Below are 24,306 nucleotides of genomic sequence, written 5' to 3'. Positions count from 1 at the left end.
TGTGTGTTCCACCCAGGCAGAAGGAATGTGAAAATTAAATATTTATTATCTACCACTTATTTAAAAACCAAATCCATCAGTTAAATTGAAAATATTTATTCAGTGAAAAAAAAGATATAGGCTATATATATATTTTATTTTATTTTTTACAAAATAGCTGATTTCACTAAAATATACTGTATGCTTTGCTTTTTTGTGTTGATGGGCGTCTGTGGAGTTTAAGTGATTTCCCCATGACTATTTTTTTATCTGTGGGGAATCAGTATGAGACCCAGTCCGCTGTTTCTTTCTCTTTTTTTTCCAGCCAGCTCAGGGCCGTGCAGAGACCACTAAAGGGGCAGGTGCTCAAAAAAAAGGGGACATCTAACAGCATTCTAGGACAGACTATTAACAAAGCCACACAGCGTTCAGAGTTTAATAAACAATAATAAATAACACCATTGTAATTGTTATTCAGGGTGAGTTATTTTTAATTCTACATGAATATCCTTGTTGGGCTTTAAGTGCTATTCTCCTTCAAGACACATTTACCTAATGCTATAATAAATACAATGTACATTATGCAGCAAAGCACATTAGAAGATCAGACATATATCCATTATGGAGATTATGGCGATGTGCCCCTATTGCATAAGCGATACTGAAGAATGACTGCCATTATTAACGATACAGGGAAGAAGCTTTTCAGTTAAATGGCTTTGCTAGTAAAGTCGTTAGCTAGCAGCTAGCTAATAGCACAACAAAAACAACAGCCTAATTTCTGCATGATAACAATAGTGAATCGATAGATAAGAACAGTTTTTTCTCACCTGGCTGTCTCCTTCCGCTCAGTAGTTCTTCAGAGAAAGGCAGATTCAGAGGCCTGTCAGTGTCTGTTGTATTTCCTGACCTCTCTTCTTAAGCCGCTACTCCGTGCTGAAGCACAAACGATACATTCAACGTTTTCCGTCATCTGACAAGTAGCAAGTCTACCCCACTTTATTCACCAAAAACCTTTTCTTTTTTTATCCACCAAAAACTGTTCTGTAATCTGGAACGTTCGCTACGTTGAGCTCCAGTTAGCCGGTGTTGCGTCGTCCGCGTTTCCCCATCAGATACGGTTCCCCCTGAGTCTTCTTGCAGCTCCGCCCCGCCCACGCGGCAAAATACGCACGTGTTCGTGAGACCTGCGTGAAGCTGACACCCCACCCACGTCAAAAAATCCAGCAAATAGTCTGAATGGTTAGTGCTCCGTTTGTGCAGGTTTGTGCCGTTAAAATTTTCGTTTGTGCAGTTTTGGTTTCTGAGATATTAAACATTATTTTTTAGGTCATCTAGAGTTCACCATCCCCCCATATCGCTCCAAAACAAACCAAAGTGGGCTAGTTCGTTAGTGCTCCGTTTGTGCAGGTTTGTGCAGTTAAAATTTTCGTTTGTGCAGTTTTGGTTTCTGAGATATTAAAAGTTATAATTTTGGCCGATGACGTCACCATCCCCCCATATCGCTCCAAAACAAACCAAAGTGGGCTAGTTCGTTAGTGCTACGTTTGTGCAGGTTTGTGCAGTTAAAATTTTCGTTTGTGCAGTTTTGGTTTCTGAGATATTAAAAGTTATAATTTTGGCCGATGACGTCACCATCCCCCCATATCGCTCCAAAACAAACCAAAGTGTGGGCTACTTCTTGTAATTCTTCAGATTCTCAGCTGTTGTACAATGTGTACATTTTGTTTTGAACTTCAATAAAGACTTAGAACAAGAAAAAATGTGTCTCATTTCAAGAAATGTTTTAAGATAGCAATGTTTTTCACGAACGTAGCGCACAATAATTGAATCCTGCTAATAAAGGACATGCAGCCTGACCCTAACGTAATGTGTATAACCTGTTCAACTGTGCTTTGATTTCGGAGGTGGTCTGAAGAATTATATTCACATTGTTGATGTACTGTCTGCTGATTATGCAGCAAACGTGTAAAAAAATTACATGAGCCTATAAAGGCCAATTTGCTAGTTGAGCATTAATTTGATTTTACCTTGTTAAAAAATCAAAATCGGGGTTGAAAAAATTCCAAAAATGACTTATTCAAAACGATTTGAGACCGCTAGAATATTAACGAGAGGTTGAAATTACACTTGCTCTGCAAAACAAGATGGGAGGGGGTGGGGGGGTGGGGGGGCAGGAGGCTCACTACAGTGTGGGTGGAGCCAATCCCAGTTGTGTGAGAACTATGTCAAAGTTCGCAAAACATGTCTCCTTGAAGCCCATACACATTTAATTTAAGAAATTGGATGAAATGAAAGTCGTTGCATTGAAACTATATTTACTAAATATTAAGTACATTACTTGGATGAACTTTGAAATAATGACACATTTCCGTTTTACTCGGCAAAATCTTTGCTCAAGCAACTAGCAAATTGGCCTTTATAGGCTCATGTAATTTTTTTACACGTTTGCTGCATAATCAGCAGACAGTACATCAACAATGTGAATATAATTCTTCAGACCACCTCCGAAATCAAAGCACAGTTGAACAGGTTATACACATTACGTTAGGGTCAGGCTGCATGTCCTTTATTAGCAGGATTCAATTATTGTGCGCTACGTTCGTGAAAAAACATTGCTATCTTAAAACATTTCTTGAAATGAGACACATTTTTTCTTGTTCTAAGTCTTTATTGAAGTTCAAAACAAAATGTACACATTGTACAACAGCTGAGAATCTGAAGAATTACAAGAAGTAGCCCACACTTTGGTTTGTTTTGGAGCGATATGGGGGGATGGTGACGTCATCGGCCAAAATTATAACTTTTAATATCTCAAAGACGAAAGCTGCACAAACGAAAATTTTAACGGCACAAACCTGCACAAACAGAGCACTAACGAACTAGCCCACACTTTGGTTTGTTTTGGAGCGATATGGGGGGATGGTGACGTCATCTGCCAAAATTATAACTTTTAATATCTTAAAGACAAAAACTGCACAAACGAAAATTTTAACTGCACAAACCTGCACAAACGGAGCACTAACGAACTAGCCCACTTTGGTTTGTTTTGGAGCATATGGGGGGATGGTGACGTCATCGGCCAAAATTATAACTTTTAATATCTCAAAGATGAAAGCTGCACAAACGAAAATTTTAACGGCACAAACCTGCACAAACGGAGCACTAACGAACTAGCCCACTTTGGTTTGTTTTGGAGCATATGGGGGGATGGTGACCTCTAGATGACCTAAAAAATAATGTTTAATATCTCAGAAACCAAAACTGCACAAACGAAAATTTTAACGGCACAAACCTGCACAAACGTAGCACTAACGAACTAGCCCACTTTGGTTTGTTTTGGAGCGATATGGGGGGATGGTGACGTCATCGGCCAAAATTATAACTTTTAATATCTCAGAAACCAAAACTGCACAAACGAAAATTTTAACTGCACAAACCTGCACAAACGGAGCACTAACGAACTAGCCCACTTTGGTTTGTTTTGGAGCGATATGGGGGGATGGTGAACTCTAGATGACCTAAAAAATAATGTTTAATATCTCAGAAACCAAAACTGCACAAACGAAAATTTTAACGGCACAAACCTGCACAAACGGAGCACTAACCATTCAGACTATTTGCTGGATTTTTTGACGTGGGTGGGGTGTCAGCTTCACGCAGGTCTGAGACCTCACGCGCGTAGCAAAACATGCTTCGGCAAAGTTCACACTTTCTTCACGTTTTTGCGTGAAACTAATAATAATAATAATAATAATAAGAAATAAATATATGTTATATATATTATCATTATAATAAATAATAGATAGATAGATAGATAGATAGATAGATAGATAGATAGATAGATAGATAGATAGATAGATAGATAGATAGATAGATAGATATAATACGTATAACATATATTATGTATTATAATTATTAGTATTATTATTAATTTCACGCAAAAACGTGAAGAAAGTGTGACAACTTTGCCGAAGCATGTTATTTGAGCTTTCACTGTCAGTAGTTCCCCAGATAAGCTAGCGCGCCGAACACGCATGTGCTTGCTACGCGCGTGCTTTCTCAGTGCTCATCACGAGCACGCGCGTATTTTGCCGCTTGAGCCAGCTAATCAATTCTTTCAGATTATTTCTATTTTGAGATTGGATCTCGTTTTTTCTTCTTCCACTTATTATTTAGTGTAGAGTATTGCCCTTTGTGCATATTTTCATCTCATTTATATTCATAAATGATTAAATTCGTTCATTAGTTATTTAGTTTTCTTTGCGGGGTGCTTATCGCTGCGTCAATGCTGTGCGCATGCGCATAACCCGGATGGCCGACAGTGGAAGATGGCTTCGTCCATGAACGGTATGTTTCCAGGCCAGCAACCGCCCGGTGCTCATCCCGTTGGGGGGCCTCCTGGACCGGCTCAGCCGAGCTTTCCCGGTTCCGCTCCCCGGGTTCAGGGAAACAACACCCTGGTGGACGAACTGGAGGCTTCCTTCGAGGTAGGAGAGAAGAGGGCTTCATTAGCTCTGTTGTTAGCATTAGCTGTTGTGGCTAACATACTCAGTTATGAGCTAACTGTAGTTATAAGTAGCATTTTCTATGAGTTGATCAGTTACAAACTGGAGCTTCAACTCTGTTTCACCGAACCATAATAACAATTTTTCGACAGCGTAATGGGACCATTACGCTGATCAAACTGATCAGTTTGATCAGTTTTTCTAGATCAAACTGAAAAAAAAGTTTTCAAATCTTTGAGTCAGAGTGCAAAATGTTAGACTTTTGAAACTCAGAAATTTCCCAAAAAATATTTCTAGAAAAAAATGCTTTAAAATTTTTCAGGTTTTTGGCTGCAATTTACTCATTTCTTTCTTCTGTGAAGGCACTAATATACAGTCTGTACAATTTCAAAAATAACAAAAACACATACCAGAAATGTAGGTGACGACAGTTTCACAAACATGATAAGAAAAGCAGAGTTAATTCTGAATATTGATTTTTATATATTTTTTTCCACTTTAAGTCTCTGATAATTTCTCCCTGAAAGTTGGTCTGTTTATCTTCCAGGCTTGTTTTTCATCGTTAGTAAGTCAGGACTATGTGAACGGTACGGATCAGGAGGAGATTCGAACCGGTCAGTCTGCTGCATTGTTATATTGGAATCGTTTGCTCGTGGTAGTGTGTGTTTCAAAGCATTCATGTTTATGTTGAAGGCGTGGACCAGTGCATCCAGAAGTTCCTGGATGTGGCTCGTCAGACGGAGTGCTTCTTCCTACAGAAGAGGCTTCAGCTCTCTGTGCAGAAACCAGAGCAGGTGTTGAAAGAGGTAAACATTTGGACCAAACTGATATTTGTGGGTTGCTAGTTTCTTGCCGTCAGTATACTGTGGCTTCTCTCCCCTAAAGTCCAGTTCTTCTCTCTCTCCAGGATGTGTCGGACCTGCGTAATGAGCTGCAGAGGAAAGAACTGCTGGTTCAGAAGCATCTGGCCAAGCTGCACCACTGGCAGCAGGTGCTGGAGGACGTTAGTGGTCAGCATCGTAAACCCACAGACCTTCCTCCTCCAGGACCGCTGGCCTTCCTGGAACAGGCCTCGGCTAGTTTGCCCCCAGCTCCTCTAAAACCCAGCTAAGACACCAAAGCGCCTTGTGATCTGTAGAAACCGCCATGCAGCCCTGCTGTGAGCAGGAGGAGAGCCGCCATGCTGGAGGAGAAACTGCACCAGGATGGAAAGATGCGTTTCGGTTTGTAGACTGTATAGACGTTGGACCGATGTACATTTTTACTTTTACTTTTTCTTTTTATTTCTAGTTTTTGATGTAAATATTTTTGATTTTTTTTAATGTAAAAATAAAATAAACGAGTCTGATACTATTTTCTCCCCTGACTTCAGATCATAACTAAGGATTTTCATGGGTCTGTAATTTGGTAAAATTATCAGTACAAACACTCAACATGCGCATGAATGTGGTGTTAAAGAGGCAGCATTATGTATTTTTTAGGCACATAGTGTCATTTTATAGCACAGTCAAGTAACTGTTACCTTCAGCTGTTATGAAATTTTGAATATATCAAATATGACTTAAAATAAATTTTACTTTATAATTTAACACCTTGAGATTGTCTCTTTAAAAACGCCTGCTCTTTCTGAAACCGCCTTCATCATCACAACATGGCTCCTCTATTAACCCTTTAATATATTTTTTTTTACCAACATTTCACTGAGAAGCAGCTCACATAATGAGCCCAGCTGATGTGCAGTTCCACCAGGTGTTTGCTAATTGCTGCTGGCTAGTCTGAAGGAGCTGAGTAGGGGAGTCGCAGCAGAAGGCTGCTCTTAGAGGCGAAAGCTTGGAAACTGCAGTTGTGAGGAAGAGCTGGGTCCCTCCAAGCATTTTGTACATCTGAATGGTTGCCATGGGAGATGAAAGGATCAAAACACTATGTTTTTGATTAGATAATACTAACATGATGTAAAGCTCAAAAAATGTTTCTTTACATAATGCTGTCCCTTTAAAGGACTTTTTTCATTTGAATGATTAGAGTCTAACACAAAAAACAGTAAGTTGGTGAACAAGAGTATTTATGCCTATACTTAGATTTGGGGAAATCCCACAAGTTGCAGAAAGACTAAGTTATTTATTTCTATTTAAATTTTTTTTGGTCATCAACAAAGTCCTGCCGTAAGAAGTTAATATATGACCTCTGATCAGAAACAGTGGAGCTCATTTGTTTAAGCTGGTTGGCTTTGAGGGGCAGGGATAAAGCAAGCTAACATCAAATGTCTGAAGTGGTGAATATTTATGCAATCACTTATTTTCTCTTACATTCATCGTCATTTTGCAGAAACCAGTTTGTTCTATGACCTTAAAGAGAGTTTTTTGCAGAAAAAAAAGATATTTTGTTTCTCACGATTGATTTGTACAAGTAATAAAAATGTAAAACAATACTTTTTTATAGAAACAATTTTTTAAAATTGTTGCAGTTGTATAATTATCCCACCCTGAAATTTTTTTAAAATGGATCAATAAAGCCCTAAATTAAGGATATACATGCCTTGAGATTACATAGTCATCTGATCAGAACATAACTTAAAGTGAAAATCGCCAACAACTGTTTAATTTCTCTCTTCTCCTTTATGAAGTGTTTTTGTGCAGTAGCCTGAGTTTGCTTTTTCTTCTTATTGAACATTACATCAACCTGTTCATTGTAACTAGGGAAGAAAATTAGCCACTTGGCTAAGATGCACTCATGTATTTTGCCTGTAAATGTTAATAATGTTCCATTTTAAAAATTACGCTTGAAACAATCAATAAAAAAATTCTTAGTGGTGGTTGTAAAACAACAAAAGGGAAAATTCTGTCATCTACTGACATAAACAAAGTGCTAATCTGCTAAAAAATGCTGGAACCGCCACTGGATACCTCCCAGGATCAAAACAGCCTTATTGTGTAATGCAATAAATAACTCTTGATGTATCAGCAAAGAAAACAAACTACTAACTATATTTAGATCTGTAGCTTAATGTCAGTCATTTTCCATTCATTTGAAACCATTTTTATTCCATGTTTTTGCATTACATAATTTCAAAGAAAAGAAGGCAGTGCTCTCGCTGTAATCTATTCAGTGTGTTCACACCAGAACAGACTTGTTCTGCTCGGCTTCACAGCTCCTGCTTGTTCCTCACAGATGGGTTCTGGGGAAAGAGCTCTCACCAGAAACCAGGCAGGGGCTCTGCTCCTCAGTAGACCCAAGACTGATAAGGAATTTCATATTTTACAGTCAGGAGTTGTTTGTTTTATTTGGTCCACCAATTTTTTTGGTACAACCTAAAGTGTACAGAAATGGCTTTTCAAGTATGTAATGTATGTATGTAATGTAGTGTATTCTATTTGAAGGCATTACGTCACAACCCTACGATTCCTGAATAGCAGATCAATCTTAGGAGATGGTAAAAAAAAAAAGACATGCATATCATAAATGAATTAGATACTCAGGATTTGATAAAGGATGCAAAAATTTTATTACAGAAAATTAAATACACTTTAACTCAAATTTCAGCTCAAATGGGAAAAACGTCAATTTTAAGAATTAATATTAAGATTTATAATTTATTCATTTAAATTTTATTTAAAATATCTCAAATTAGAACTGGTAATGCAGCTTGATAGTTGCAGGTAATTGTAGCTAATTAAAGTTGTACTTTTATTGATTGAATTAAATAGGTAATTACTGACCTTTATGAAGACTGTAATGAGCAAAATAAGCATATGACTTCCTGTAGCAAATGTTAGCGTAAATCAAGCACTTCCACTTCAACTAATTAGCTTAGCCAATAAGAAAAAAGTCTGAGCTTAAAGGAGCGTTAAGTCACTGTGACTTAATAAGTTTACATTTCTACTACATTTCAAAGTCACTCCTTTTAACGTTTATTATTTATTTCTGTTATTTTACTTGTAGTTTGGAACTTCGAAAATACGAAAAATATTGTCTGTATGGAAAGACAATGTATCATATGATACCATTACTGAACAGGTATCCGCAATAAAACCTTTTCATTACAGATATAAGGAGTCAATATTAATTTTATTTATAAGAACCTTTATTAAAACATTTTCATAGGGGTGGACAGGCCGGGCCAGTAAAAAATTTGGGATGGCACAGTTAAAAAAAAAAAAAAAAAGCAAAACAAACAGTAAGACTCACGCTGTGTGTGATGGAAAGCGAACATAGTGTTTGGATGCTTTTCTTCATCAGAAAGCTGGAGAAGCTTGTCAAAATTTATGGAAAGATTGATGGGCCTAAATACAGGAAAATCCTGGGAGAAAACTTGTTAGAGGCTATAAACAAACAACAAACAAGCAAAAAATAAAAAACAACAACCTTGAGCCAGGGATGGGCTTTATTCTCTGATCGGAACACTCTGAACATACCTGAAGGGTTTAGATGAAAGCATTTCCATATCGCCACCTTTCTGAAATATTTTATTTTGGCAAAAGTGATTTGTTTTCGCCCCAGATAATTTTTTGGCAAAAATTACTTGGACCATTAGGAAGGTGACAATATGTTAGAATGGCCTTGTAAAAGTCCAGATTTAAGTCCAATTTAGGCTCTGAGGGAATACTTGGAAATTGATGTTGATAGATACTCTCCATCCAGTCTGAGTTTCTAATATTCAGCAAACAATTACCTACAAAAATATCGGTCTTCAGATGTGAACATATAAATATAAATGTATCTATCTGTAACTATTTAAATTGTTGACTCAGGAGGGGCGGAGAATAAAAATAATATGGTTCAATCCCGGCAAAAATGCTCAAATATCTAAAACTGCAGCGCTGGGAGTGAGGTGTGATTATATGTGAAGACAGACTACCATACCCGACAGAGTTCACGCAGCCTCCTCCGATCAGTCTTCCACCGCTAGAGGGAGACAGCGCTTTCTTCTTGGACGCCTTGGCCGCTTAAAAGACCGTCTTTGCCACCCTGTCCTTGTTTGTGCGTTTTAATCAGCTATTGGAAAATAACAGGTATCCTTCTCCGTCCCCCCTCTGGCTCCAAGAGACACCCAGGAAGGCACGGACACCTAAAATCAAGCCCGTCTGGTTCGGTGTGTGTGTGTTTGTGGTGGGGAGGGGGGCGCTACCTTCCTGACCGAAGCAGAAGAACAACTGCTGCCGCTGCTGGCCACGAGCCGCCGAGCTGAACCGAAACGTGTCCGCGGAGAGAGTCACTGCAGTGGGCTGGGTGTTGATGTGAGACGGGCTGCTTTAATGGGGCTGCTGTCAGCCCGTCTGCCCGCCCTCTGAGCCCCGATTCACGCCTGGATTCAGACCCATAAAAGAGCCATCTGTGGATATGGAATGGTGCATTCTGCAGGGCCAAGTTTTCAGCCTCTGAAAAACACCGGAATCATGGACAGTCATCCGCTGTAAGTGTGCGCGCGCGTGTGTGTGTATGCGTGTGTGTGTTGACATTTCCCAATGGCTGCTTGACGGATGGTGCCGCAGTAGCAGAGACCCTGGGCAACCGGTGAGGCAGCTGACTGAGCGGGGGAGACTTTCTCCCGCAGCCTGGCGGTGCGGTGCGGTGCAGGGTCTGAATGATCCGGTGGATGCAGCAGCAGGAGGGGCAGGCTGCAGGAGACCGATCCGGGGATTTTATTTGTTCTGTTTTTGTCCAAAGATTACGAGCGTGGACTCCCACAACGGCGTGCGCGTGAGGGTGTGTTTGTGACAGAAAACAGGAGCGACGTGATTTTGCCACGAGCGGCATAAATGACGTTGTGTTGGTACTTTTATTATGAAGGAGAGGCCGGAGGTGGGGAGATTTCTAAGATGCATCAACTCCAACTGTTATCTGTCCAGCAGTTTTAGCGCCGTGTCTTTACTCCGCTGTATCAGTTTCCAAAGTGAGTTCCGGGGGCCATGTACGGCCCTCTGGAGGATTTCGTTTGGCCCCTTGGGTCCGTAATTCAGGAATGGAGCAAATTTGCGATTAATTCGCTCTGCCCTACCTTTTTGCCCCCTCTCCCCCCCCTAAACATAAAATAAAAAAGAACAAAAAGTGGACAATAATCTCCAAAAAAGTTTTGGATTTTTTTTAAACTTGACATTTAATACAGCAACTTTGTAACTTTTGGATTAACAGTGATTTACAGATTCCTTTTATTAGTTGATATATTAACAAATGTCTTAAGAACAAAATTTTGAATTTTAGTGAAAAAGAGTGTCTTGAAGATATTTTTTTTTTATATCTGTATTTTTCTTCTCCGTCACACTTCTTGGGTTTTTATAGTTCAGTGATGTCAGTCAGTCCAACCTCTTGCTTGACAGGAGTGTTTTACAGCTTCATCACATACATAATCTTTTAACGCATCAGCATCCAGTAATTAACAGCAGTTGGTGGAATTTTGAAACGATTGTACAAACAACTGAGTCTGTCTGGAAAAAAGACTCTTAAGTTTAAGACATTTTGGTAAAATTGTGTTAATTTTATGACTAAATTCTTATAATTAAACATACATTCTTGTAGAAGGAATGATTAGAATAAAAGCCACTATTTGAAAATATTTTCCGGCATTTGTAACTTTTTTTTTTTTCTTTTTGCAAAGAAAGCAAAATAAAAATTTAAATCAGATCAGGTATGGAAAAAAAAGATTTTATTTTTAAGCCTTAAGCCAGCTGTACTTGGGAGCATGAATGAGGTTTACACAACAAATTAGATTTTTGATGCTGTAATAGTTAATTTTGTGGGTTGAAAAACAAAAAAATGGGGAAATGGTCCAGTTAAAAACTGAATAAATACTTAAACCTGAGTTAAAAATGCTTCATTACAAGAACTGATATTCCTTATACCGTCCATCCTCCGTGCAGAAAGAATCCAGGTAGTGAAATCAGTGCTAGACGCTTGATGATTCTTTAAAGTGTGGTAGTGAAGATCTCAGCACCAATGTTGTTCCTTCAGTCTTTTTCAGCAACCGTTTTTAGAAGTTGCCTGCCTGAACATGTTGCTTTATTTTGAGTTCTTAATTTTAGATGTCTGAGGAAGTTTGTGGTGTTGAATCTATAGCTGTGAGAAGAGAAATATCAGAAATAAAAATGTTTCATCAACAGCTCCATACTGTAGCCATGACAACATTATGTTGTACCAATAGGAAAAGTCAGAAATGTTTGAGTTCTGGTGTCGAGTTGTAAATGCACTCATCATCAACAGCCATAGATATATTCATCTAGAAGTTTTAGACATTTATGTCTTTTTTTTTTTTTGCAGAGTTTAACATCCAACTTGACTGATGTTTCCTTATTGACCTTTTAACTAGAGTTGCGCAATAAATCGGCCTGCCGATAAAGCACCGCTAATATCCTTCATTTTGGGAGATCAGCCGATACTTCCATGTGAAGCCGATCTTATCCACTGATCTTATCAGCCTCGGCAAAGGTCTAAAAATCAACCACTGTCCTCTTTTGCTGTTTCAGACACACAAAAAAAGCAGGTTGAGCTTTTTAAAGATCGATAATCAGTGATTGGTCAGAAAGCTGCAATTGGCACATCCCTATTTTTAACTGATGTTTAAAAACAATAATATGATGCACTTGTATATATCTTAGTGATGTTGAGGATTTTGTCTAATCCAGACTGTGGTAATCAGTCTTTCATGGCCCCACAACACACACCGAGTGTGGAGAACTAAAACATTGTTTTAGATGACTTAATGGTGAAGTATGATTTATTTAAACATTGCTGTATAGAAAATTAAATAAAAATGTAACTTTTGACTGTGGAGCTCAACAGTCCTGAAGGCATAAAACCTGCACAGATCTTTGGTTGTTAGACCCGTCGCAGTTAAACAAGAAATTACATGATAAATTAAAACGAGCTTAATAACTTCCATTTTTATGATTTATTATTTTTCTCTTTTCTCTTTTTTACCAAAAACTGTATGACGGAAGTCTTCAGTCTTGTACTTTGGTCTCGGTTAGCCTTTTCTTTTTTTAAGCATAATTTTATTTATACGGAGACTTCATAATTAATTTTATTTGTTATTTCTGTTGCTTTATATTTATTTATTTTGGCTATTTAGAATGTCTTCCTGTTCCAGTATTAAATGTTCTTTGAATTTTAAAGTTTACTGATCTTTTAGAATGTCTCCTTGTATTAATAGTTACATTTACATTATTTGAAAGTGGCCTAAAAACAATAATATTGTCGTTTATTGCAATAACTTCAGGAACAATTTATCGTTATCATGGCAGGGCTAATTACCACGCCTGCTTTAATGCCTGTGTATGTTTATGTTCTGTATTAATGTGTGTGTGTGTGTGTTCCCCGTCAGGTGTACTAGGCTGTGTCCACACTCTCTGGATAAGGAGGATGGAGTGGAGAGGCAGGGCCCCGTCACCCTGAACCCTCGGCACATGAGGAAGGCCTTTAAGGTCATGAACGAGCTGCGCAGGTGATTTGTCCTCTCTGCCGGGTTGTTTGTCCTCCTCCGCTGTCGGTGTAACCTGCAACCTGTTTCCCGCTTCATCTCCTCTGTGCAGCCAGAGCCTGTTGTGTGATGTGACTATAGTCGCAGAGGATGTAGAGATTGCTGCTCACAGGGTGGTTCTGGCTGCCGGGAGCCCTTATTTCCACGCCATGTTTACAGGTATGGACCGTCCTCTGTCCCTGCTGCGCGTCAGTTAGGGCAGAACGATACGGCAAAAAAAAAAAAAAGCGTATCACGATATCAGCGTTTCATATCAGTCCATATAGATAATTTGTAGCATCCAGTCAATGGTTAAATGATGATTTATTAAAACCACCCGTATCATTCATCAACCAATGTAAGAGCTAGCCAAAGAGAACAGATAATATTACAACCGCCATCCGTTGTCGTACATATCCTGTTACAGTTCAGTTCCTTTAATTATTGCCATCACAGGCATTTTTTCATAAAAATCTCAAGATTCTCACATTTTAAATTTCAATCCAAGGTACTTCTTCCATCTTCCCTTATTGACTGAAGCTAAAATTGAGTTGCTGTTGATCATTTTTTCTGTTTTGCTGTCAACCTTTTCTGTTCATTGTGTTTAACTGTGTTCCTTTACCTCCAAAGGAAAGTTACCAAAATAAAAGTATATAACCTTAACAGTAATTACAATAACTTAACTTTACTCAGTTAGCCTTTACATAATTATTGCTTAGTTTTTTTTGTCTTAAATATCTGAAATGCAGACAAACTGGTGACCTTTAATGTTTTATTCAGTTTTAAATTTCATGCCGTTGGTTTGTATTGTTAAGCAGTTATGAGGCTCAGTGGAGAAACCTGAAACTACTGCTGTGCAAGTCACTCAAGCAGGTTGTTGCTAGGTAACCAAAGAGTGAATGAGTTGGTTGATGCTAGTCATCTTGCCTAGTACTCTTGTGAGAGGTTAAGCAGCTAAAGCCTTTCCTCTGCCTACATTCCCCAGAATGCCGTGCGGTTTTCGATCATACGTCAGTGAATTTGTTTGTATTAAATATTTTAACAGACATATTATCTACTAGTATTGCTCACGTGTTTATTGTAATTTATATTGATATTGATTTATTGTCCAGCCATAATTTCAGTTCCTGTCTACCAGCTGTGTTTGTCACTAACTGAATCGTGACGTTTTTAATCGCTGTGGACAGGAGAGATGACGGAGAGCAGAGCCAAACGAGTGAGGATAAAGGAGATGGGCGGCTGGACTCTGGGCCTGCTGGTGGACTACATCTATACAGCAGAGATTCAGGTCACCGAGGACAACGTCCAGGTAATCAAACACACCGTGGTCACTGGTCAGACACTGACAGTGACATGTTAATGTATTTATACCTCTTAAACTTCTTCACATCACAATCCGCGTATTTTATTTATTTATTTTTTTTAATGATTGACCAAAACAGAGACGTTTTCACGTTACTGTGAAGAGAAAGGAATCTGATGCATGATTTTAATTTTGACCAATAAAAATCAGGCAGTTCTGGGATGCATTTCTATTCTCAGCTGGATTTGTGTCTGGACTTTGATCTAAACCCTCTGTTGTAGCTCTGGTTCATGTTCCGGGTGGTTATCCTGATAGGAAGTGAACGTTGCCCCAGTGTCTGGTCCTCTGCAGTCTCTGACAGCCCTGCTGCCCTGGACTACAAAGCTGCTGCAAGAGGAAAAATGGCGGATGCACAGAACTGATTAGCTGTAAATTCATGACCTTTTTTAGCAATTCCACAGCAAATACTGTGATGGAATAGATGAGAAAATGTCATGGACTTTAGAGAAAAATAAAGGGACTGAAAAAAATGACCCAAAAAGAATATAAAGATATCTGTGCAGCACAGAGAATACATGTAAATTCTCTGCTCTCCTACACACTCAAAGAGCACCAAAAATGTATTTAAGGGTTAAAAAGTTAGATTTTTCATATTTAAGGGTTAAAAAGTTAGATTTTTCATGATATGTCCCCTTTAACTCCCTCTTACTTCCATGTCTTTGCTGAGGATCATGTTACCACTCCCATGTTTCACAGTGTTGGTGGTGTGGAACATTAGTTTTCAGAGTTATGGTCTCATCCGGATCACCTCCCTCCAGCGGCCCCCTGCTCAGGTCTATGCTAAACCGTAACCATGACAGCTGCTGTCTTTCTCTTTGCCACTCTTTGTGTTTGCGCCCGCCAGGCTCTGCTGCCTGCAGCAGGACTGCTGCAGCTCAGCGAGGTGAAGAAGGCCTGCTGCGAGTTCCTGGGCTCCCAGCTCCACCCGTCCAACTGCCTGGGGATCAGAGCCTTCGCCGACCTACATGCCTGCTCCCAGCTTCTGTCTCTGGCTAACAGCTACGCAGGTTTGTGTCCTCAGACTCTGGCAACACTTCCCACTGCTTCATTAAGTGCAGTTTGCATTTGTTCGGGACTATCTAGGACGCGGGGGAGGGGGTGGAGGAGACAGAATGAGGACAGGTGTAATTAATGGAGAAGCTGTGGAAAACTTCTGTTGGTGCCTGAGTAGTAGTACCGACGCATTATGTCTGTGCTGACAGAGCATAATTTCACGGAGGTGGTGGGGAGTGAGGAGTTTCTGAACCTGGGCATGGAGCAGGTGTCCAGCATGATCGCCAGTGACAAGCTCACCATCCCGTCAGAGGAGAAGGTGCACTCCCCCGCTGGCCTGCACTCAGGTGTGACACAGCAGACACACACACACGCACCTTGGCCTTACTCAGGTCTGTGTTTCTGCAAAGGTGTTTGAAGCAGTGATCGCTTGGGTCAACCATGACAAAGATGTCCGACAGGAACACCTGGCTCACCTGATGGAGCATGTCCGCCTGCCGCTGCTCTCCAGAGAATACCTGGTGCAGGTACGCTCAACCTGTCTGCTTTTTGTTCATCAGATAAAATATCTACATTATTTCAGCAGAGAAGACTTCTTCTTACTGTTGGCGTGCATGAGCCATGAGATTCCAACTTTTACTTCATCAAAGGGGCAGTATCAACCTTTTTGAGCATTACATCATGTTATAATGTTATTCCCTAAAAAACCATATCTTGGGCATTGCATTGATTCTTTCATGCATATCTGAGAAATCCTTTAATCTCCATGGCAACCATTCAACTGTGGAATCTATCATCACCTTTCAGTCGAGCTCCTCCTCAAAAACTTAACCTGTGAGCTTCAGTTTCCAAGCTTCCACCTCACAGAAAGCTTGGAAACGTCTTGGGAAATTCCTTCAGACTAGCCAGCAGCATTTAGCAAACACCTGGTCTGCACAGAACTGCACATCTGCTGAGCTTATGTTGGCTTCTTCTCAGTGTATGCTGGTTAAAAACATTATTAAAGGGTTATTTTAACCCTTTTCTTTTTTTTCACCCCTTGACATCACACCTTTCATTTATAGTGAACTGGAGTGACTGTATCTGGAAGCTTGACTCGTCTCAGCATGAGTGATTTTTAAAAATGAAGCGTACGCAGTCACTTACTGTCTAATTAATTCATCTTTTAAAGCCTGACCTCTTGGGGAAGTCATGTCCTTTCAGAAAAATAAAATGGGTTGAGATGGTGGTGAACAGTAATGCATCAGGTGAAATTGCATTAATTGAGCATTAATTCTACCTCATTGATCCTAGCATAAAACTGCTGTCGGAAGCTGGCAGATCTAAACACATAAACATGGACACTTCTGAGACGTGACAGAACCTGAGTTAATTACAGATTTGTTTTTTGGAAAACCCCCCAAAAAGAACAAACATCATTTTTGCTTTAAAATGACTTTCGTCAAATAGTCATTTGACTATTTGATTAGCTTAGGACTAAGCTAATCGGAAGACAATTCCCTTTTACACCAGATCAGTAAAATTAACAGTATTTGCTTTAGCTGCAGGCATAGAAACACATACTGTAGTTTAAATTATGCAAAGTTTACATTTAATAAGTCAATGCTGAAGATTTGATTAATTATGCAAACGAATTCAGTTGAAATGGACAAAATTATTTATTTAAAACCTGAGAGGACATGCAGTCTAATAGAATCTGAATTGACTGAAAGCATCCGACTGTGGTGAATAAAACACCTTGACACAAACAAGCGGAGCAAGAAGCTCTCAGTCGACATCCCAGCTGATTCAGCAGCTGAGGTCTGTCAGAGATGAGCACAGATGGTCACGACTCAACTGTTCCGTACGTTTGTTTCTGACTGAGTGCGAGATGATTATTCATGCTTTAGTCTCATCTTATTTAGACTTTTCTAATAATCCTTTTACCTATTCAATAGGAACAAGTTGGCCTGTTTCCAGGCAGAACTCTTTACACCTGCTTTAATCTTTGTACAGTGACTGCTGGTACGTCTTGGCATGAGTTGTAAAATTTCCAGTCCTCCTTTTCAGAAGCAAAGCTGTCCAGCTTCAGTTTTTGAGCCTGAGCAGTGACAGTTTGTCTGGTCAGAGGGTAAATTAGTAACACAGACTCATGTAGCGCGACAGTCGACCGTGACGCATCACTTCAGTCTTTGACTGCTGTACATTATGCTGAAATCTAAGTCATTTAGACTTAGATTTATGTTATTGTCATTGCACAAAGACACAACAGTGAATTTAGCAACAACATGCCACAGAAAAAAATCACTGAAAAACTATTAAATATTACTATTTATACATACAGAGACAGATGTATACATATGAATACATACAAGTTACTGGTGCAGGTGACTTAAATTAGGTAAATGTAAACAGAGTTTTGATTGTGAGATTTTATAATTTCTTGTTTTCATTTTGACTTTAATACTGTTTTTATCTTCTATGGCTTGTTTTAGGTGTATCAGATTCATTTCTCTGTGATTTATAATTGTGAAATGATTTATATTATAAGATGATATTTACTGTAAAATTGGCGATTTGACATGTGAAGTTACTGAAATAACCTAAATATCCCTCCTTAAGTCCTGGAGTAAATTTTATTACTTTTTAGCTGCTAAGACAGGACAAACTGAGTAACCTTTGAAAGAAGTAGTTGCTATCCAGGATTCCAAAAGTCTTGCAAATCCTGTAGAGTTTAACAGGACAGGTCAGTTCAGTGTCACATTCACAGAGATGTTTGAATTAAAATAAAAATTATTGATCCCAAAGGAAAATTATATCTTGTTGTAAATCATAGAAAAGGGCCAAGAAGTCATCCCTGAGGTACGCCACCCCTAAGCCAAGCCACTGCAGCTAAGTAACAGCAAGTTTCCTGTTAATTTAAATGGATGACCTCAACAAAAACACTGTGATTGTAGACATTGAAGAGGGTGCAATGATCATTACTATTTGAGCTGATTAAACTGTAGTGGATGAGTATTTGCACATTTTAGATGTTTTATATTGTATGTTTGTTCTACAGTTTTTGTCTCTGGTAAGAAAATGTTTGCTCAATCTAAATCAAGAGTTTGCCGATGTAAATGGCCGATACCAAGAACGTTTGCTTTGGCTTTCTTCGAGCTCATCCTTGTGGTTACCAAAACCTGATAGCTGGCTAGTTCAGTTTTCTGATTGGTGCCCATTTGGCCATCAGCGTGTCGAGGAAGAGTCCCTGATAAAGAACAGCAGTGCCTGCAAAGACTACCTGATCGAGGCCATGAAGTACCACCTGTTGCCAGCTGACCAGCGAGCTCTGATGAAGACTGCTCGAACCCGGATGAGAACGCCGGTCTCCTGCCCCAAGGTACAGATAATCACCACTCAGAGCCTTTTCTTCAGAGGAGCTGAGATGTTCCAAGTGTTGTTCAAACACTCTTTTAAGTGCAGTGTTGCTTCTCTTGCATTTAGGTGATGGTGGTGGTTGGAGGTCAGGCGCCGAAGGCCATCCGAAGTGTTGAGTGTTTTGACTTTGAGGAGCAGCGATGGTACCAAGTGGCTGAACTTCCTACTAGAAGATGCAGAGCAGGTAGGAAAATCTGAACTGCTAAAACTGCCTTGTGATAGTATTCTCACCCCGTGGCAGTCATGTTCTCCACATTACTGCCACAAACCTGAAAATGTTTAGCTCAGATTTTATTTCGGAGAGCAACTCAAAGTAGTACTTAATTATAGCAAAGTGGAAGAAAAACTCTGGAGTACTTGTGATAGTTTCTCCCTCTAGATCTGTGGACCTTGATTTGGTGTTAGAACTGGGCCAAATGTGAAATCCGTTCTAGGGGAGTGAATATATTTGCATTGCTCTGAATAAAGTGCTGTGTACTCTGAAGATGGTGGAAAGCTGTGTCACCAGAGTACGTATGGACCAGCCTAAGGCTTCCTCTAAGATTTATTGAAACCTCTAAGAGAACACCAATAAACAACTACTTGGTGTTAAATTCACTGGTGTGTGTTGGGTCTCCAGGTGTGGTGTACATGGGTGGGTCTGTGTATGCCGTTGGTGGTTTCAATGGCTCTTTGCGAGTGCGGACGGTGGACTGCTACGAACCGGTGATGGACCGATGGACGAGCGTGAGCAGCATGCAGGACCGCAGGTCGACGCTCGGCGCCGCTGTGCTCAACGGACTCCTGTATGCCGTAGGGGGCTTTGACGGCAGCAGAGGTACCGCTTCCTCCTTCTCTGGTTGAAACCTGACGAGACGCGTTTGTGAAGCGATGGGTGACGGACGGTAGTTTCTCTTACTGGTTCGTTTTCTGTGACTGCAGGTCTTTCCACAGTTGAGGCCTACAACGCCAAGACTGACGAGTGGTTCCACGTGTTGCCCATGAGCACCCGGCGCAGCAGCGTAGGAGTCGGTGTTGTCAACGGTGACTGCAGCTCTGTTTTAAATTTGAAGGCTGACAAATAGGCGGTACATAAAGCGCATGAAATAACAAATGTTTAGCCTACCGCGGTCTTAGGAGCCGGGTTCATTGAACCCCACGAGCTTTTTACCACTGTCCCGTGGAGTTGGCTTTTTAGAGGTTTTTTTTTTTTTTTTTTGCCCTCCTTGCTCTCCGAACGTGACACCTGCCACGCTCCTCCTTAGCGCCGCGCTGAGGCCGCTGTATTTTAGTTTTACAGGTAAACCACTTTAAATACCATTAGTTGTTCAATTTGAAATGATTTCCGATGCTTCCAGGGATCCTGTATGCTGTGGGAGGTTACGACGGAGCCACCAGGCAGTGCCTGAGTACAGTGGAAGCTTACAATCCTAAAAGCAACTCGTGGAGCTACATAGCAGAGATGGGCACGAGACGCAGTGGAGCAGGTGTGTGTTTGTGTCATCAAATGTGAGAGTGTAACCAAGAAATCATTACTGATATAAATTTGTTATAAAAGTATTACAGATTGCACTTTAAAAATTAGGTAACTTTATGTTATTAAAGGTAAAGTTTAAACAGTAATGATTTCTTGGTTAATGTCTAGTTGTCATAACAAAGACATTTTCAATAATGTCAACTTTGTATTAAAAGTGTCATAATTTACCGAATGACGCTTTATGACAACAGTCATAAATATTCATAAAGGCTTATTCATGTTCATGACAGGTGTTATGTCATGTTTATGAAAGTGTCATGACAGTCTTATTCACCCCCCCTTCAAATAAAGTGTTACCTTTTATTTTAACTTGCCATGGCAACCACTCAGCTGTTCAAGTGGACCTGACAGAGGTCCACTCTGAGGTCAGAGGTCAAACAACAAAATAAAAATAAATAAAACTCGGTCAGTGAGTCCATGACTCCATGCAGTCTGCAGGGTTTTCTTAGAAATATATAGAAACTTTTTCAACTACTTTGCTTAATTAATTGAGTGCACTGTATTGTTTGATATGTAGGATCAATTGGAATGTATGTGTGATTGAATTGAAATTATTTTTTTAAAGTGCCTTGAGACGATATTTGTTGTGATTTGGTGCAATGCAAATAAAATGTAATTTAATTCAGTCTGTGAATGCGCCACAGGTAAGAGGCTAGTTTGTGCAAGTAACAACTCTTTGGTGTGGAAGTTCTTACTGTGGGAAGAAGACTCATAGTTTGGTGGTTTGTCTATCTCTGACATGTCTAAAATACAAGAAACTACTAGAAAAATGCTTAAAAAAAAGGCACACTACTAAAGTTGACAGCTCTAATCCTGCTTACTGGTAAAATGAGATACTCAACAGTTGTGTTACTGAAACACAATAGATCTGATCCTGTACGGTGCTTTTCCCAGGTGTGGGTGTGTTAAAAGGTTTGCTGTACGCTATGGGGGGGCATGACGGTCCGTTGGTGAGGAAGAGCTGTGAAGTTTACGATCCAGCCACTAACAGCTGGCGGCAGGTAGCCGACATGAACATGTGTCGACGGAACGCAGGTGAGTCAGGAGGACTGACCCACCCGGACGCATCAGAAGCTGGTTTTTCCACTGGTGGATGTTCGTCTCTGTGTGTCTGTGCTCTCAGGTGTGTGTGCTGTAAACAACCTGCTGTACGTGGTGGGAGGCGATGACGGCAGCTGCAACTTGGCCTCGGTGGAGTTCTACAACCCAACCACTGACAAGTGGACGCTACTGCCAACCTGCATGAGCACAGGCCGCAGTTATGCAGGTCAGTGAGCACGTTGAGCTCCAGACACAATGTGACTTTTACCAATTTTTCTTTTAAAACCCTTTTTTCCCCAAATAAAAATAATTGAAATGTGAATTACTGGGTTCATACTTTGAAAACCACATTTTGCTGCAATTAAAGCTGCAGATATTTTAGAATATGCCACCTTCCACATGTTGGCTGTGCTTTGGACTGAAACACATTTCACTTTCTTCTACAAGAACACTCGGCATGTCCACTATGGACTTAAGGTTTTAACACAAAATTTTGTGATATAATTTTGTACCATTATTATAATTATAAAAATGACAATGAGAATTATTTATTTTTACTCTTTTTTTTTTAGGTATGCCATAACCTGAGGCAAGGCATTTAAGTCAAATTTCTTTTCAGTCATATTTGATATGTACAGTGTTTTTAGAACAACTGAAGGTAATACAAGTACTTGATTGTGCTATAAAATTGCAGTAGATGCCTGGAAAACCCCTTAAATGTTGTTGCTTATCTGATAAATCCTATAATCCTATTTACATAAGCTGATGTTATGTTACGTTTTGTTATGTCACATAACATGATGTCTTTCATGCACGTTTGAGAAGTCATTTAATCTCCCATGACAACCAGTCAGCACCTGGGTGAGCCTAACGCCTCCTTTAAGGCACAGTTTCCAACCTTCTGAGACTCCCCCTCTCCTTCAGACTAGCCAGTGGCAATTAGCAAACCACTGGTGGAACAGCACATCTGCTGAGCTCATTATAGGAGCGACTTCTCAGTGCAACGCTGGTAAAAACATTGTTAAAGGGTTAATAGAAGGGTGATGTTGTGGTGACTTCCTGAATGCGGAGTTTCAGAAAGAGCAGGAGCTTCTTAAAGAGACAGAGAGGCAAGGCATTTAAGTCAAATTTCTTTTCAGTCATATTTGGTATGTACAGTGTTTTTAGAACAACTGAAGGTAATATAAGTACTTGATTGTGCTATAAAATTGCAGTAAGTGCCTGGAAAACCCCTTAAATATTGTTGCTTATCTGATAAATCCTAAATATTTAGCAGTTTTAGCTCTTGTTTTGAAATGTTCCCATGTTATGTACAGCTTTCTGAACATCTATAGGACTTTGTGCATTTTGTTTTATATGACGTATGTGTGTGACATGGCAGCAGTAATGCAGCTCTGCTTCATCCCTGTTGCAGGTGTGACTGTGATCGATAAGCCCTTATGACTGCTCCTGACTCCTGCCTCTGATTAAAAAGCGGAACGCGTTCTGCTGAACACCGATCTTGGATCTGTCTTCAATGCCAATGCGGATATGGGCAGCATTAGCACAGCCACCGACGAAGATGTTGATGCTGGGAATGATGAAGGTTCTTGCACTTACATTGGGAGGCACCGCAGCGGACGAGGGGCGTCGAACCTGCGTTTAATTTGGCTCCCGGCGGGACTGCGGCAGCGGAGGGGACAGTCAGGTTGGAAGCACCACCTGGATCACTGCAGTGCCATCGAAACGCTACTGATATGAAGCTGCTATGACTGCAAAGTTACTTTAACACTAGTTAATTTTAACACAAACCAGAAGCGAGAGAGAGAGAGACCACCCGTCAGATCTGAGGGAGAGCGAAGGAGAGGAGGAGCATTTCTGTTTTTATTCCTCCGGGGAGGAAGCTGGTGTGCTTGCGTATTAAGGTGCTCCATTGCTCGCACATGTAAGCATGTTTTTGTTTGCATCAGAGAGTCTGTGTGGTGAGGCCTTTTTTTCCGATGCTGCATGAACACACTTTGTCTGACTTCTTAGCTATCCCAGTGTTGCAGCGAGGCCCCGACGAGTGCCTGAATGTCAGAGTCCTCCATGTTTGTTTTGTAGCTTCGGTACCGGAACCAGGACAGCCGCTTTTCTGAGATAAACAAATCATGACTTTAGGACGGCGTATTAGCTAGTGTTGAGGCAGAATAACAGAATGTTAAAAAGCACTTGAGAACTTGATTATGTACATTTTTTTTTTTGTTGAGATAGGAGACTTTCATTTTGTCAGGAAGAGAGAGAGTGGAGTCTTGTTAACTAGCGGCCATATTTGCCGTGGTTGGAAACACTAATGAAAGCAGCAGACTGAACTCGATGCATGGACTCTGTCTCTAACCTGTTCGCCAGTTTCCTCCTTTCCTTTGGTGTAATGACGTTTATAACTACTGCACACCCTGACGTAATATGAATGTGCCAATTTTAATGTCTCCTCTTTTCTGTCTCTTTTTATGGCTCCGTGTTTCTGATCTCTTCTCTCTTTCTGGAAAGTGACCAAACCTCCTCCTGAGTTTCTCTCTCTTCTGTCTCTTTCATCTCCTGCTATTGTCAGAGTCGCTCTGAAAAAGTGAAAGTGGTATCGCTGTTTCTCGTCAGTGTATTGATGAATGTCATGTAGGCTTATAACTGAAAATGTTTTATTACATGTTTTATATTATCATTAATAAATATGCTTCTTGTATTTAAAGCTGTGAAATGCTAATAATCTGTTTTTAAAACTTTGCCAAATCAGTAAAACATTTAAATTACACGTGTTGTGTGATTCTTGTGAGTTTGCTTGTTGTGCATGTGCGTTATTTCTCCTGGTAGTCTGGTTTTATTTACATTTCCTGTGCAAAATTTAAAAAATTTATATTGGCATGTAATTTAAGGATAAGTTAAAATTATTCTTATACACATCTATTTAACTCAAGTTTTAATTGTTGTTGTACAAGTATTTTATTTTCACAACAATGTACAGTTGTAATTAACTTATGGTGGTAAGCAATTCTTCCTTAGACTTGCATTGTATTTGTCCCACGTTTTATTCAGCTGAACCTTT

At 39.9% G+C, this 24,306-nt stretch overlaps 2 protein-coding genes across 2 annotated transcripts; both read left to right on the top strand.

Moving 5' to 3' along the window:
- The first annotated feature begins 4,261 nt into the window (after window positions 1–4,261).
- On the top strand, window positions 4,262–5,840 carry med28 (mediator complex subunit 28). The gene is made up of 4 exons (XM_008402484.3): window positions 4,262–4,469; window positions 5,035–5,101; window positions 5,181–5,293; window positions 5,395–5,840. The coding sequence occupies exons 1-4, from the start codon at window positions 4,311–4,313 to the stop codon at window positions 5,596–5,598; spliced, it is 543 nt and encodes a 180-aa protein (XP_008400706.1). The 5' UTR covers window positions 4,262–4,310; the 3' UTR covers window positions 5,599–5,840.
- A 3,457-nt stretch (window positions 5,841–9,297) lies between these two features.
- On the top strand, window positions 9,298–24,015 carry klhl2 (kelch-like family member 2). The gene is made up of 15 exons (XM_008402594.3): window positions 9,298–9,897; window positions 12,802–12,921; window positions 13,010–13,116; window positions 14,124–14,245; window positions 15,144–15,306; window positions 15,502–15,611; window positions 15,703–15,819; window positions 18,504–18,653; window positions 18,758–18,875; window positions 19,311–19,508; window positions 19,613–19,714; window positions 20,029–20,157; window positions 21,102–21,242; window positions 21,331–21,474; window positions 22,663–24,015. The coding sequence occupies exons 1-15, from the start codon at window positions 9,830–9,832 to the stop codon at window positions 22,689–22,691; spliced, it is 1,818 nt and encodes a 605-aa protein (XP_008400816.1). The 5' UTR covers window positions 9,298–9,829; the 3' UTR covers window positions 22,692–24,015.
- The last annotated feature ends 291 nt before the right edge of the window (window positions 24,016–24,306 follow it).

This window comes from Poecilia reticulata, chromosome 1, assembly GCF_904066995.2.
Source record: "Poecilia reticulata chromosome 1, P_reticulata-male-v2, whole genome shotgun sequence".
Taxonomy (NCBI): Eukaryota; Metazoa; Chordata; class Actinopteri; order Cyprinodontiformes; family Poeciliidae; genus Poecilia; species Poecilia reticulata.
The sequence above is the reverse complement of the archived record's forward strand: the minus strand, read 5'-3'. Positions and strand labels throughout refer to the sequence as shown.